The 16,384-nt window shown below is 42.3% G+C and overlaps 1 protein-coding gene across 1 annotated transcript in view; it reads right to left on the reverse strand.

The window, feature by feature from the left end:
• Nucleotides 1–16,384, reverse strand: part of LOC126244582 (discoidin domain-containing receptor tyrosine kinase B-like) — a 457,485-nt gene that overhangs the window by 15,350 nt on the left and 425,751 nt on the right. The window contains exons 15-16 of the mRNA XM_049948255.1: nt 13,022–13,114; nt 5,383–5,524 (exon numbers count right to left, since the gene is read on the reverse strand). Coding sequence (XP_049804212.1) covers nt 5,383–5,524; nt 13,022–13,114 — 235 coding nt within the window. The remainder of the gene's footprint in view (nt 1–5,382; nt 5,525–13,021; nt 13,115–16,384) is intronic.

Raw genomic sequence — 16,384 nt, forward strand, 5'->3', positions numbered from 1 at the left:
TTCAACTCGATACTCATCAAGAGCAGTGACTGACGTATTGAGACGAGCCAGCTGTTCGGCCACCGTTGACCAGACGTTGTCAATTGGTGAGGGATCTGAGAATGTGCTGGCCAGGGCAGCAGTCGAACATTTTCTGTATCTAGAAAGGCCCGTACAGGACCTGCAACATGCGGTCGTGCATTATCCTGCTGAAATGTATGGTTTCGCAGGGATCGAATGAAGGGTAGAGCCACGGGTCGTAACACATCTGAAATGTAACGTCCACTGTTCAAAGTGCCGTCAATGCGAACAAGAGGTGACCGAGACGTGTAACAAATGGCACGCCATACCAGCACGGCGGATGGTACGCCAGTATGGCGATGACGAATACACCCTTCCAATGTGCGTTGACTGCGATGTCGCCAAACGCGAATGCGACCATCTTGATGCTGTCAACAGAACCTGGATTCATCCGAAAAAATGACGTTTTGCCATTCGTGCACCCAGGTTCGTCGTTGAGTACACCATCGAAGGCGCTCCTGTCTGTGATGCAACCATGGTCTCCGAGTTGATAGTCCGTGCTGCTGCAAACGTCGTCGAACTACTGCAGGTGGTTGTTGTCTAGAAAACGTCCCCATCTGTTGACTCGGGGATCGAGACGTGGCTGCACGATCCGTTACAGAAATGCGGATAAGATGCCTGTCATCTCGACTGCTAGTGATACGAGGTCGTTGGGATCCAGCACGGCGTTCCGTATTACCTTCCTGAACCCACCGATTCCATAATCAGTCATTGGATCTCGACCAAAGCGAGCAGCAATGTCGCGATACGATAAACCGCAATCGCGATATGTTACAATCCGAACTTTATCAAAGTCAGAAACATGTTGGTACGCATTTCTCTTCCTTTCATGAGTCATCACAGCAACGTTTCACCAGGCAACGCCGGTCAACTGCTGTTTGTGTATGAGAAATCGGTTGAAAACTTTCCTCGTGTCAGCACGTTGTAGGTGTCGCCTCCGGTGCCAGCCTTGTGTGAATGCTCTGATAAGCTAACCATTTGCATATCACAGCATCTTCTTCGTGTCGGTTAAATGTCGCGTCTGTATCACGTCATCTTCGTGGTGTAGCAATTTTAATGGCCAGTAGTGTAGATATCCTCTGCTGCCAGGAAAAAATGGTGAAAAACTCTTTTCAGGTGTGACCTGGAACTGCCCATGAATTGAATGGTGCTTCCATAATCCCCGTAAGTCGCGCAGTAGACCACATTTAATGCAAAAAGTCGCAGTCGATTTGCTCTGTTTGCCTAGGCTGGACGGAGTGTGTAATATTCAAATCCTAACCGTGCACTACTTGATAGTTACAGAACGATGATACTTGTGTTGGGTATACATGTGGTCCCTAGGCCATGGGATATCCAAAACACTTGACACTAACTTTTTTTCATCAACAGAACGCTAGGTATAAGCCCCGGAAAATTCCTGTTACAATACGCAACGTTTTGGAACATATTTGTGGGGCATGCTGTCGAAAGCTTACCGATGGCGATAGAAACAGCTTTAAGAGGATGCAACTGCAGAACTACTTACAAAGTACCCTATTTCACATAACATAACGATCGTGAAAGAAGATAAAAATGTCAAAATCTTATCTCACTTTCTCGTCATTTGACTATAAAAAAATAACTGCTGTGATGAGTGTATTTCAAAAAAACGCATTGCTTTGACTCACGTGACAGTCTTGTGTGAAGGTGGACGGATGGAAAGCAGTTGTGTAGCTACATCCTTTTAAGTTTGCCTTTATTGCCTATGGAGGTAAAGGGAGAAGCGAGACACGTTTACTTACGGAGCACGTTTCCGCAGAGCACTTTTCTCGGGAACTTTTCTCACTCGGACGCTACAGACCACGGAAGATTTGTACTGCCATCTACTGAGGACTCTCGCAAACTTCAGAGTACCAGTTACGAGGACGTGTTAAGGCGAAGAATACTTGTGTTTTTGTTCAAGGTGAGTAAATTCTGTTACTCAAATATCTAAGCTCCTTGGAAGCATACGTTTTGGAACAGAAAACAGATAAATACACGTTCGGTTTACAGGAGATTATTCTCCTTTTCAGAGAAAATCTACATAATTAGAAAGCACGAAAGATGCTGCCATAGTTCCGAATGTAATTCAAATGTGACCATGGGGCATGTTTACGCAGATCTGTTTTGGCACGTTTACGTACTATTTTACATTGCCGCCCAAACTGATACTTCAGTCAAGAAAGCTTCAAAACAACAGCAGTTTGAAACTCCAGCCTAAACAATTTTAAGCTACAGGAGAAAACTGGAAATTTGTGGTAAGATCTTATGGGACCAAACTCCTGAGGTCATCGGTCCCTAAGCATACACTCTACGTAATCTAGCTTAAACTAACTTACGCTAAGGACAACACACACACCCATGCCCGAGGGAGGACTCGAACCTCCGACAGGGGCAGGCGCGCGAACCGTGACAAGCCGCCTAAGACGGCTCGGCTACCTCGCACGAGTAAGCCATAGGAGAATAAAAGGTAAAAATTCTAAAAATGCTTTCTGAACCTGATGAATCTCTAGCAGAAAGAATAAATGCTATGAGACTAAAGAGCGATAACGGCAAAAAATTGATAAAAGCAATAGTAAGGAAAAGTATGGGTGGCTCTACTTGTGATGTCATGATTGGTGTTCTGCCCAACAGCAGGTCCTCTCATTCTAACACTCCACGCTCTACTGTCTTCTACCACCCTCTTCAGGTCTGCGTAATACCTGCTTCTCTTTGTGTCGTCTATCATCTTGCATGTCTTTCTTCCTCTTAATATCCTCTCACAAACTTATCCTTCCGAAGCGTCTTAACGAATGTCTCATGCAGTTCGTCTTGCTGTCTCTTATAATTTATAACTTATAACTGATGAAAGTGATGAAAACTGCCATAGTATTTACTGCTTCAAACGATACAACCAGTCAAAAAGAAATGAAGAACGGGTACTCTTGCAATTCCGACAATCATGATAACTAGGCCTTACATCAATATTCAAACTTCTACATTTTTTTAAAAAAATTGCGAAAAGAAACCCGAGCAAATGAGCTCCGGTTTCCCCTAAAGAACGCAAATACTTTTATACCTTTAACGTGGATGTCTTTTATTCACTGACGGAAAGAGAGTGCAACACGAAAAATTAATTAATGTAGACTAACGAAATTTTGGGGATACATTTGTGTAAGTAACACTTTTAAATGATTAACTTTCTGACATCACACGTTAATACAAGCGCGAGATATGCGATTGCAAATGTGAAAAGCCGGTACTATAATAATCGATGCAGGAGCCACAGTGCTGAACGCAAGCATGCAAACATGCATGCATTGTGTTATTATACAGGTGCCGGATATCAGTTTTGTGGGATGGAGTTCCACGCCCGTAGAACTTGATCGGTCAACACAAGGATGGTTAATACTTTTTGTGGATGGCGACAGAGTTGCCGTCCGATGATGTCTCGTATTTGCTCGATAGGAGACACATCTGGGACCGAGCAGGCTAAGGCAATATTTCGGCACTCTCTATATCATGTTGGGTTACAACAATAGTAAGTCGGCGAGTATTATTCTCTTAACACGCCCTGGAATTCTGTTCATGAATGCCAGCACAACAGGTCGAATCACCAGACTGACGTACAAATTTACAGCCAGGATGCGTAGAATACCGTGAGAGTGCTCCTTTTCTCATACGAAATGGCAACACAGACCACTACTCCAGGTGTAGGTAAAGTGTGTCTAGCACGCTGACAGTTGGTTGCAGGCCCTCAATTGACGTCCTTCTGTCCAGCACACGGCCTTGCAGCGAGGGAAAACCAGATTTTCTACAGGGCATCTGGCTCGGATCTTTCATTGAAGTAATCGATTTACAACAATTCGTTGTGCCACTACGGTGCCTACTACCGCCCAAATGGCTGCTGCAGATGCAGTACGATGCGTGAGACCCATGTGCAGAACATGATGGTCCTTCCCCCTTGGTGGGGCCACGTGGCCGTCTGGAGTCCGGACTTCTTGCGGCAGTACATTCTCGTCACCAGCGCTCTCGGCAATCATGGTTCAAAATGGTTCAAATGGCTCTGAGCACTATGGGACTTAACATCTGTGGTCATCAGTCCCCTAGAGCTTAGAACTACTGAAACCTAACTAACCTAAGGACATCACACACATCCATGCCCGAGGCAGGATTCGAACCTGCGACCGTAGCAGTCTCACGGTTCCGGACTGCGCGCCTAGAACCGCTAGACCACCGCGGCCGGCCCAGCAATCATGTACAGTAGCTACATTCCTGCCAAGTCTCTGTGCAGTATCGCAGAAGGAAATTCAGCGTCTCGTAGCCCTATTGCAAGACCTCGTTCAAAGTCAGTGGGGTGCTGATAATGGCGTCTTTGTCACCTGAAAGTGATTCTTAGCTAAATCCAGCTAACCACCTCCAGTCTCCAAGGTAACTAACGTCCTCGACCGGTACAGCGTTTGTTTAAAGCAAACCTGAGTTGCATCCTCGAAGTGGTGCTTCTAGTGCGACTCTATGCAACTGGTGCCAAAATTGAACAGATATCACTTTTCAGATGTAGAAACACGCCTACCAACTTTCGTTTACATCGCACATCGCCTTCTTAGTGTTGTGATTTTTTTCCTTCATTGTATTTTATAAAGGTAAAAACTATTTAGTGTCCTGTCTGCATGCACGCACGTGTGTGTATCCCATTTACTAATTGTAGGCAGCATTCAATTTCTTTGACACGGAGTGGCCACAGGTCACAAGTCGCACGTTGGTTACTGAAACATATGTGGGACTATTCTAAAAAAATGAGTTCTTGACGTCCCTCATTCAAATTTGCGTTGATCTGTCTCACAGCAGACCATCGACGATTTCGTATGGCTTTGCGATGCAACGTGATGTTCTTCCAACAAACACTTGTTTTCTTTCTGTGTAGCGGTTTATGCGTTTCAAAACATAGTCTCTGCAATACTGAAAATCCACTACAAACCTCTGCTAACATTGAAAATATGAATTCGTGTAGAATCTCCGACATACCACGAACTGTGCGTCGTCCGCCGACTATCAATCGCGTTCAGAGTCCGTTACCCAGTGACGTGCTCCTATGTCCACCACACACTAGTATCTAACAGACAGCTCAGACATCGCCTCTAAACTCGCAACATACGTAATACTCTGGTCCGCGACATACGTATTACTCTGGTCTTACACATGACACGTTTTGAAATGGGAGTATCATTCTATGACCTGTGACCACTTTGTCTGATTTGCTGCGGCATGCTCGCTTGCTCGCACAGCTAGTACACCAGAAGAAGTGTTTGGCAGCGGCAGGCAGGCGGGTGAGCGCGGACGTACCAGCAGGATGCTCTCCCAGGGCAGCCAACGGATGGGCGCCGCTGGCCGGCCGCCGATGTCGCAGTAGTCCCGCTTGTAGAGGTCGCTGCTCATCGCCAGGTCCGCCACCTTCACAGCGTAGCCGGGGCCCAGCAGGCAGTTCCTACGGCCACATCCGAATAGATAAGACGTAACTAATCATTCCTCACTCAGCATAAGGTGCGACATCTGCCAACAAGCGTATTTAAAATAAATCACTCACACAAAGACGAAGTTTAATCATCCTAATACCACAGGGGTTAATATGACCTCTTAAGAATATTGAAAATATAAAGGGTGAGTAAAAAGTCTTGCCCTGATTATAAAAATTTATAACAGAATAACTTTTCCACATTATAAGTTACATTTGATGCCGTTACATAGGTTAGTGCAACTAGTTTTTTGCAGTGACATTAGTAAACCTCAACGCGTGCTTTCTTGGTACCTTGAGAATGTCGTGGCGGTATTCCAGTTCCCGTCAGGTGTTTTGTAATATGTGTTCTGTCAGTGTCTACAGCAGCTTGTATCCTAGCCCTCAGTTCATCGACGTCAGCAACTGGTGTGATGAAGACACTGTCTTTGATATAGCCCCGGGAAAAAAAAGTCAAGGGCTATGATGTCTGGAGAGCTGGGTGGCCAGGGTGTTGGACCGTTCCTTCTAGTCCACCGATCCGTACATTACTCGCCTCTCCAGACACTACGCCCCTTGACTATTTTTTCTGGTGCTATATAAAGGACAGAGTCTTCGTCACACCAGTTGCTGACGTCGACGAACTGAAGGCTAGGATACAAGCTGCTATGGGTACTGTGACAGAACACATGTTACGAAACACCTGGCGGGAGCTGGAATACCGACTCGACATTCTCCGAGCTACCAAGAGAACACATGTTGAGGTTTACTGACGTAAGTGGTCTCAAAAGAAACTAGTAACACTAACCTATGTAACGGCATCAAATGTAAATTATTATATCAAACGGTTATTCTGTAATAAATTATTATAATCAGGGCAAGACTTCGGCTCGCCGTGTATATGTTCCGTCATATTCAAACTAATATTTCGAAAACATGTGATCTTACGCCCTCTGAGTAAATTGTATCCAATGATATTCCGTTCCCTCTTATTTTTGTACTCTTTTTGGGGTTTCTTGTCTTGGCTGTTGTTGTACCCTTCCTAGTACCACTGGGGTCAATATCACCCATAAGCATAATGGAAAATGATACGTCCCTTATTTCCAAAGCTATTATTTTTAAAATTTATTACTTTCTCCCTCTGATTCAATTATACCAAATGATGTTTTGTTCAGTTTTATATTTGCAACACATCAAAATTTGTTCATAGTTTTTTACACAGAATACCAGTGAGGTCAGTGGTACTCCAATTAAAATATCTTTCTGTTTCTTGAATGTAAAATTTATGAGAATAAAATGGTGGCTTTTTTGGAAGTGCAGGCTTTCTCACCGAATTTCGATGATGATGTCCTCTCGGGTTATCAGCCGAGGCAAAAAGTCGTTCTGTGGTACGTTAGGACAACTTTCTTACACGTCATCTTTGCCTGAAGATTACGAATAGCGAACTTATCGAAACGTTGCCGCAGAACAACGCCTTGATTCGACTGAAAACCCGAGAATGATGACTGTTACGTTCAACAGCTGTAATGTATGTTTTTATTTAGCCCATTAAGACACTGTCAATCTACCACATGCAAGTTACTTAGGATCTAAAAGATGCCAGTGGTACTCAGTGGAACAAGAAAGTTCTTACAGCAGGAAGTTTAAGAGTGAGTGGATGGCGATGCAAGGAAGAGGCATTATGTAATGTGAATTAAGTCGTGCAGAACTGTGAGGACAAGCGAAATTTTTGACGTGTTTTACAGCGTCACGCAGAATCTAGTTCGAAAGATGTAAATGGAAACATGAAACAGACGCTTTCTTCTAAAATAGGTTGTGACAGAGGGAAGGTGTTCAACACCTCTAGCCTCCGAACTTAATGTTATACATAGAACGGCGGCACGAATGAAAATTTCGAAACAGGAGAAGTAGTCAATGGAGGAAAATGCTATTTGAAGTTTCTTCAGAAACAACAACGATAATGTCTTCTCTTTTACGAAATGAACAGGATATTACACACTTGGTTGTACTGTCCTCTGTCTAGAACTGGTTTCTAGTATCATAATCGCTATTACAATGATTTTGTAATAATACCTGTTTTTAAGATAGTAGTTGCAGTGGAATATCTCGCTGACTGTCAAGTGCACAGTACCTTAAGAAAAATTAACTGTGTCTGCTCTTAATAATATGGAAATATTTTGTTACCTGAAGATATGACATTTCTGTGTCTTTATGTATTGTAATTGTTTCGTCGATGTATAACTGTATTGTTTTGTAAATACTATTTGTATTTTTACGCTGGATCTTGCCTAGGGAGAACTATCCTATCGAACGATTACATCGATACGTCGTGTGGAGAACCAAAGTGTTTAGGATCTTTGGTAGTGTTGGCTCTGCCGCGTGGAGCGCGGGCAGAGCAGAGTCTGGCTGGAGTAGGGCGGTGGAGCAGGTGTGTTGTGTGACGCTCCCGCGAGTTGCCGCGCTTTCGGGGTTTGGCAGCATGTAATTGCGCTCGGCTTGCTATGATAGTTTCTGACACGGTGTCGCGGACGGAAAGCATTAGCTGGCGCACATCAAGAGCCCGTTGAGCCTGGTGACCGTGTTGAGAAGAAGGCGCGCCAACATCCAGCTTCTGCAACAGCGACGGCCGACAATAAGTGATTGTCGTCACCTCCTCGATCGACGACTTTGAACCTTCAATCAACCAACAAGGAAGACTGAAAGTACATAAAGTTTTAGAACTGTATGGCAGACCTCAGCTTTTAAAACTGTTCCATTTGCATCACTAAAATACAGCAACTTAGCATGAACCTTTGTTGCTCATTGTCCCAATTGCATTACCAAGCAGGGTCCCTTCCTTTTCAAAAATAAAATTCAAACGCCAGCATTAAAGTAATATCATTCCATTTCACTGCTTGAGTTTCAATGTTCAGTTCAAGTATTCATAGCTGGCTACAATATTTAGATTACATAAGCACAAATTAAGAGTGCGAGTTTAGTTATCATATTTTAGCTTACCTGTGACTGCGGCTCAGCTTGGTACGTACTAAATTTTACTATTGTTAATTGTTCAAAAAAATTTAATTCAAGTTCAAAGTTAAATCTCTCAATTTCTAAATTGCGTAGATTCAAGTAGCTTTTGAGATGATTGTTGAGGTAGCCCAAGACTAACCTCATTTTATTTTATTTTGTAGTGCCTCAGAAGCAAAGTTCACTATTAATTTCAGTCGCTAAATTAAATTTTCGGATTCATTAAATCTTTTGCTAAATTAAGTCAGAATGTAGCGAAATTTATTACTTCGGACAAACATTCAATTTTCACACAACACGTGTCAACCATCAGATGCCACGCTTTTAGTGCCAATTATATGTGCATTAACCTTTCTTTTTCAGTTATTATAGTAGTTGTCCATAGAACTGGCGACCGTAATTTTCCCCAAATCTCAAATATCTAATTAACGCCAGTTAATTATTAACGTAACGATCGCACATTTACTTTCTTCATTAACTTTGCCTTTTTTCAAAATTAATTTCACCAATTTAATTTGCATTTTTCCTTTCACTTAGATGTAACCCTTTCCTCCCTCTTCACCGACAGAGTAACTTCAGTTACGATTGCCTTTCCCAAATTTCCATTAGGTACAAGCGATTTGATTTTTCACTGTCATTAAGGTCGATGAGTGAGTGGGAGGTTACACGTGGCGACCTGGTGACAGGACGCTCTTGGGATTTGAGGTTGTTCTGGACACGAATTTTGCATTGTGCAAACCTCGTAACAAAGTACAGGTTACGAACAGGTGGTTACGTCAGCGAGAATAAGTAGTGGGAGGAATCCTAATTAGATTTGAGATTTGGCATTTATACTGAAAATTTGTAAAATGAGTGAAGGCAACAGTTACCAAAATTTGGTAGACTTGGGTACGGAAAAATCGGCCGAACAGTGGGTAACGCGCACCGCGGAACCCTTTGTTCAGGGGCAGGCGGCTAGCATGAAAGATGCGACCGCCGAAACGCGACAAAGAGCAGAAATGGAATTCCAAACTTTAGAAAATGTTTCGGAATTGGAAGTGAAAATCAAATCTGAGCCCCTTGATGGAAAAGGGGAACACGCTACGGAAGTAAAACCGGTAGTTTCCGGGAATTTAACTGATTTATTGAATGTTTTGATTAACGAAATCAAGGCTCAGTCTAGCAAGATAGAAACTCAATCGGCAGAAATTAAAGCTCAGTCTGCCAAGCAAGAAAGTCAGTCTGAAAAAATTGCCAGAAAGTTAGACAATCAGAACAAAGCTAATAATGTTGTTAACAACAATGTTGGATTTGTTAACACAAAAGTTGATAAAATCAAAGATGATTTTGTTGTGATCAATACCGAAATCGGTAATCTTAAACAGGAAATGATAGGAATTCAGGCGGAAATTGCGAGCATAAATACTCGTTTTGACTCCAAAATTAGCAGAATCGAGAAAAGTGTAGGAAAAGCTGTTGCTCCGATCATCGAGAATAAGGTGATGGAACAAATTCAATTAGTGAAAAAAGAGGATCAACAGAAGGTGGAAACTTTAATGGCTTTAGTATCCGAGGTAAATACTAAAGTGAGGAAGCAAGCTAGTACCTGCGAAGAGAAAAAGAGAAGTGGAAACGCTTGCGACAACCACTTGTCAAGTCATTAAGAGAGTGTCGGAATTAGAAAAGAAACTTGACGAAAAACAGAGCTATGTGCCAATCTGTGCAGTAGTTTGGAATTGTTGACGAAAGAGGAGCGATTTGATCCCTTGAAAAAAGGCGGTAAGCACGCGACCGATTTCATTAAAAATTGTGAAAGAGTTTTACCCAGATCATGGACTAATGAGATAAATATTAATGCGGTTATTGACGTGTTGGCTGGTGATGCGAAGCGTTGGGGCTTAAACCTCAACATCACGAACCTGACTTTCGACCAGTTTAAAAATTTGTTTCTGGCTGAATACTGGTCAGAGCAAAAACAATAAAGTGTCTGGCGCGAATTTGTCGTATTAAGGCCTTTCGATGCGAATACGCGCTGCTCGATGAAGGAGTTTGTGAGGGCTGGATCCATAAGTTGGAATATTTGCGTGATCGCCGCACGTTTCCTGTTACAAAAGATCGGTGATTAAATCCTGTTATGCCTTCATGCAGGCTAACGGTTGATCGAAACATCTACCACGCTAAACACAGGCTGGTAGGGACATTATTATGCTATGGCAGGCACCCACCTGGGCATCCATGAGACCTGTGGTAATAACTGAAGGCACAATAACAGCTGTGGACAACATGAACTTTCTTTCTTCCTGAACACCTGTATCCCCTCATGACTGATATCTTCCCCGTAGACAATGACGTCTTCTAGCAGGGTAGCTGTCTGCATTACATAGCCAGAATCGTGCGACAGTGGCTTGAGGAGCATGATAGCTAACTCACGCTGATGTCTTGGCCGTCAAATAAGCTTCATCCGCTGAGCAGAGTGGCCGCGCGGTTAGAGGCGCCATCTCACAGATTGCGGGGCCCCTCCCGCCGGAGGTTCGAGTCCTCCCGCGGGCGTGGGTGTGTGTGTTGTTCTTAGCATAAGTTGGTTTAAGTAATGTGTAAGTCTAGTGACCGATGACCTCGGCAGTTTGGTCCCTTAGGGATTCACACACATTTGAACATTTTTTTAAGCTTCATCTAGAGCAGGTGGAACAAATACAGAATCGTTGTAATGATGGACCAATACCTATTAAACTAATGGTCATAATGTTTGGCGCACCAGTGTAAATAGAAACCAAGTTCGTCATCACGCGAACAGATAGGGTCGCGAACACTGGCAGCAGAAAAAGGCGGTTCCGTACCGTCGATAATAACAGTTTGCTTACAGAAACGAAGTACAGTACACAGCGAAGGGTATCGTAAAGGGCGATAAATCCGTCCAGGATGTAATCAAAATCTAGAAACGTAAACATGCAAGGGAGGACTAAGAATAAACAAATGGCGTGTACATAAAGGCTTCACAGACTAGATTAGAGGGATGACGAGCGGCTGGCCGGGATATTTGCCTACGGTTTTGCGTCAGCGGACTCGTCCACCTCATATGCCGGCTATGCCCTCGACAAGACCGTTCGTCCACTCGTTAGTTACTCAATCCGCATCTGTGCATATACTCGAGCCAGGGGAAGGAAGATAGTAGCCAAGGAAATATAATTTGTTTGCCAGATCGATGTACGAGGCCTGTTCAGAAAGTAAGCTCCGATTGATTGCCAACTTGAAACCACAGTGAACATCAGAAATGTTTTACTTGTAACAATTAGCTACTTCTCTACGTAGTCGCCGTTCTGACTTAGACTTTTGTCATAGCGTTGTACCAACTTTTCAATAGCCTCATCATAGAAGGCAGCCGCCAGAGCTTTCCGGCAATTCTCCACGCTGGCCTACACCTCGTTGTCTGTGTCAAAATGTTGTCTTCAAAGACAGCGGTTCATGTGACCAGAGATGAAACTCAGGGGGAGACAATTGCGGACTGTATTGTGGGTAATCTCACATTTCCATTTGAAAACGATGCAGGAGCATCTTCATTGCCCCTGCAGAATGCGGCTGAGAATTGTCTTGAAGAAGAAACAGCACGACAGTTATGTAATGTTAGCTGCATAGCTTCAGGCGAAATTTCTCACCAGGCCCTCGTACTTGGCGGCAGACACTATTTTCTAGACATCTTTACGCACTCACTGCGAGCTCAGAAATGAGAAGAGCGACGTGATGCTAACTGGGGTTATACTAGAGACACTACCCAACACATCTGTGCAAAGCTTTATCGGATTTTCATAGTCGTTTCCATTTCGCGACCGATCGGAGCTTACTTTCTGAACGCCCCTCGTATATCATCGCATTATCAAATATATTAAATCGAGATCGAAGAAAAAACGTAGAAAGGTTATACTTCAGCACATATACAAGTTAGTTGTGCACTAACGAACTATTTTTGTAGTTAACGAATCAAGACTTCCTATATCCTAGGGTTTGTATTTCAAAGTTTTGTGTCCTGAGTATGTTTGTAGCTCGAAGGGAAAACAGTTGTCTATGGCGTGGAAAAAGAATCCATTAATTATAAACAATTAATAAATCAAAACTCTGCAAAAAGCCCCAAGAACCTTCGTTTTTAATCACTTCTCCTCCATCATAACACTGAGATCACCCTTGAATTTATAACTACGTGCGATAATAACAGTGACCTTTCATTGTAGGAAATATCAAATATGGTTTCAAGCTATTAAATCATAAGACGATCGTATTAACTCTAACACTTTGTTGTGCAAATGTCAGTAACAGTATGATGGGAATCCAAAATTATTATGAATATGTTAATAAATGTGCCGGTTAGGTTATTCTAGGGGATAGCAAAAAGTAGAATGAAGACGACAAAGAAGGAAGAAGACATTACACTGTGATACCTAGAAGAAAATTACTTTCAGCCATATTTGTAAATAACATGCATCTACACACAAGACTTTGAGGAATGTTTACCTGGCCGCCAGGTCCTTGTGAACGAGATTTCTCGACTCGAGGTACTTCATCCCCGCGGCCACCTGCGTCGCCATGTACATGAGGCAGCCATAGCTGGAAGACACATCACTATCATCACAGTTTCTATAACAAACATTTTAAGCTGACACAGACGAGAAATGCGTGTTACCACAGTGTCAAAAGATTTTAAGTGGCCCCAAACACTTATTAAATATGGAAAAGATGTCTAGTTATAAGCAATATTTAAGACGGGACATGGAGTGAAAGGAACATTAGTTATGTAATTCGCGTGGCTCTATGTAAGCATAATTCTACACAGCAATGACAGTATTTCGAGATAGATAAGACAGTATACCTCAGTTAGAGAAATGTACTGTGGCGTTCACAACTGTAGCCAAAACTGTCAAAAATATTCAGTTACACAATTTACATATCCATCTGGATAATACGTAAAAGGTGCCACCCATCTTATTCATTTGTTACCAACGCCAGTTGGTTAACACCATCAGCAGTTAAAACTCTTATTATATTACACTTTCAGATATTCGACGCGTCCATCACTGTGATTGCTATCTTTCCTAGGCTGCAGTCAGCTTTAATTATATTGACAGTAACAGTAACAGATTAGTTATCAAATAGTCTCTCATGTACATTCTATTTGAACGGTTTATTGACAAAGTTGATACGTTTCCTGAATGTGAGAATTACTTTCTGTATTTGGCGAAGATGTCATGCACTGAGCCTACAGGATACACTCAGATATATTTCTAAATTAAGTAAATGATAGTTGACTCAAGGCATAATACTGATCTATATGTCGTTACTCGCCTGCCTGTGAAGGAACTACTTGCTGCGTTCCATGTATCACACGATCAAAGTATGCTTATAGTAGTGCTCATTAATTTGGTAGAATCTTCATCCCAAGAGCATAATGATGAAATCATTTTAACAATGTGTATAAAGTCAGCTTGTTTTGGTAACTGGCAAGAACAGTTAATAAGTTGTCACTTCTAATCCTTGTGCCTTCTAAGCTTTACCACTATTATAAAGCGTAGCTCCCCTTGAATAATTGAATAAAAATAAAACTTTGTACTAGTGAACAGACAGTTTGGTGAATATTGTGAAAAAAATTTTAATTGCTTTAAAAATTGTTGTTGGGTAAGTATTTTCTAGCATTCTTGCTGAAACAGCTCTTGTCCATGGCGTCACAAATATTTAACAAAGAGGTGATCAGACAGAGTGAAGGGAGCGGAGGCCTTTGGTAAATGGAACGGCAAAAGTAAATTTCCATACACGTTCCGGTTAAACGTTATCTTCATCTAAGTTACAACAAACTTTGCATGAACATCTACAACGAACTGATATCATATGTAATCGAATAAAATCGTGTACTTCAGATTGTCGTGTTGGAGGAAATAGTCAGTGTCCAAGACTCAAAACCTCAATGAGCCGCGTACCGGCTCCCATAGCTAAGTTGCGAGAGCGCCAGAGACATTGCTACTCCGTCACAGCGTGACTGATTCTTGGGCATCCAGAGAGAGGCACGCGTAGGTGGAGATGTGAACTCAACGCCGAGCACGCCTGCGCCAGATTCCGAGGGTCCGTATTGGTCTCATTTGTTAACAGTAGGTTGTACTTCGGATGGACGGCAGCAAGAGTTTATGCCAGATTTGGGAAAGGTTGTTTTCCTCGGTTGCAATTCGCGTAAGTGACGCAGTGTTGCATTCATCTGTAACCTTTCCTTGAGTGTGGTGCGTGACCTACCGATGGAAGTTTACCGCTGAGAGAGTCTCAAACCTTTCGCTTCAAGTTATGGAGACATGCACGTGGTTGCTCGACATGCCCTCCAGGTATCGGGGAAGTGCACTTACAGGAATTTCACCAACACGCTGGAATCATTTGGATCCCGTGAGCTTAAATTTTATTGAAGTTGAACTACTTGTGAGGGTTTCGCAAAAGATTCGTTTTCTTCTAATACTCCTGGCTGGACTTTTGAGAAGTTAAAAATAAAATTAAGTGAATATTGTTGTCATGGTGGAAAGGTATTCCCCATAACCCCACGTGGCGCTTTGACAGTTACATTCATATTCTGGGAGTAAAGGAGCTAGAGGCCATTAACACGTTTTATTCGATATCTAATTTGCTGAGGGTAACCTAGTAATTTTATGTAATCTGTGTTAAGGTGTTTAGCTGGAGTGAGTCTTAGTTTCACTTCTACATCTGCATGACTTCTTTGCGATCCACACTCAAGTATCTGTCAGAAGGTTTACTGAATCACTTTCAAGCTATTTCTCTATCGTTCACTCTCGAACAGGAAAAAAAGGAATTATGGAAATCATTCAATGCGAGTTCTTGTTCCTCTCAGCTCATTACGATGATCACTTCTTCCTCTGTAGGTGGGCGCCACAAAAAGGAAGGAGAAAGTTGGTGACTGAAACTTCGTGAAAAGATCCTGCAACGAAAAACGCCATTGTCTTAAGGACTGCCACCGCAATTCGTGATACCGTATTCGTGACACTTTTCTATTTCGCGATAAGCTGCACTCCTTTGAATTTTTGCGTTGTCCTCCGTCAGTACTACCGAAGCGGATCTCACACTACGCAGCAGTACTCCAGAAGAGGATGAACAAGAGTAGTGTAGGTAGTCTCTCTAATAGACCTGTTGCAGCTATTAAGTTTTAGATGACGTGAATCATTTTCATAGGCACTTTTTAATATACAGAGTAGTATACGTATCCAGTTGTGTGTTACATGTAGTTCAGAATGATCACACTGCTTGATGCTGACCTATAGGTAGCGATACACCATATGTGAGCATCTATACAAATTTTAAAGGTTCATATGATGCAATTTTGTAATTTTATAACTTGCTAACTGCTGATAATGACCTCTAATTCTAATTTGAGGTAAATAAACACTGGCTTACATCAGCAATATTGTCCACGCAGCTAGTTAAGTCACAGAGTTGACCCAGAATAAAAATAAAAAATTATTTTTATTTGCCCGTTTTGCCACTTCTTGTGTGTGTGTGATGGCACTGAAAAACTTGTTCAGATGAATAAGACTTCATAATAAGAGAGAACAACATTGTACTTACGGATATTCCAACAGATTATTAAGGCAAAACACAGCATCATATGCAATTATAATATTAATATAAGTCTCGAATCTAAGGTAAATAAGATTTATTACGAAAGTAAGTAACTACAACAAGAAAACTGCTCAATGTATGCAGGGAAGAGTACCAATTAAGTGTTGTAATACTTCGCATCCCGATGCTCGGAACAACAGGTTTCCACTTGAATATTGTCAAACTTTCTCCAAAGTCAAAGAAGACTGAAGGGTATAGTTTACTAGATTTTTT

Source organism: Schistocerca nitens, chromosome 1 (genome assembly GCF_023898315.1).
Source record: "Schistocerca nitens isolate TAMUIC-IGC-003100 chromosome 1, iqSchNite1.1, whole genome shotgun sequence".
NCBI lineage: Eukaryota > Metazoa > Arthropoda > Insecta > Orthoptera > Acrididae > Schistocerca > Schistocerca nitens.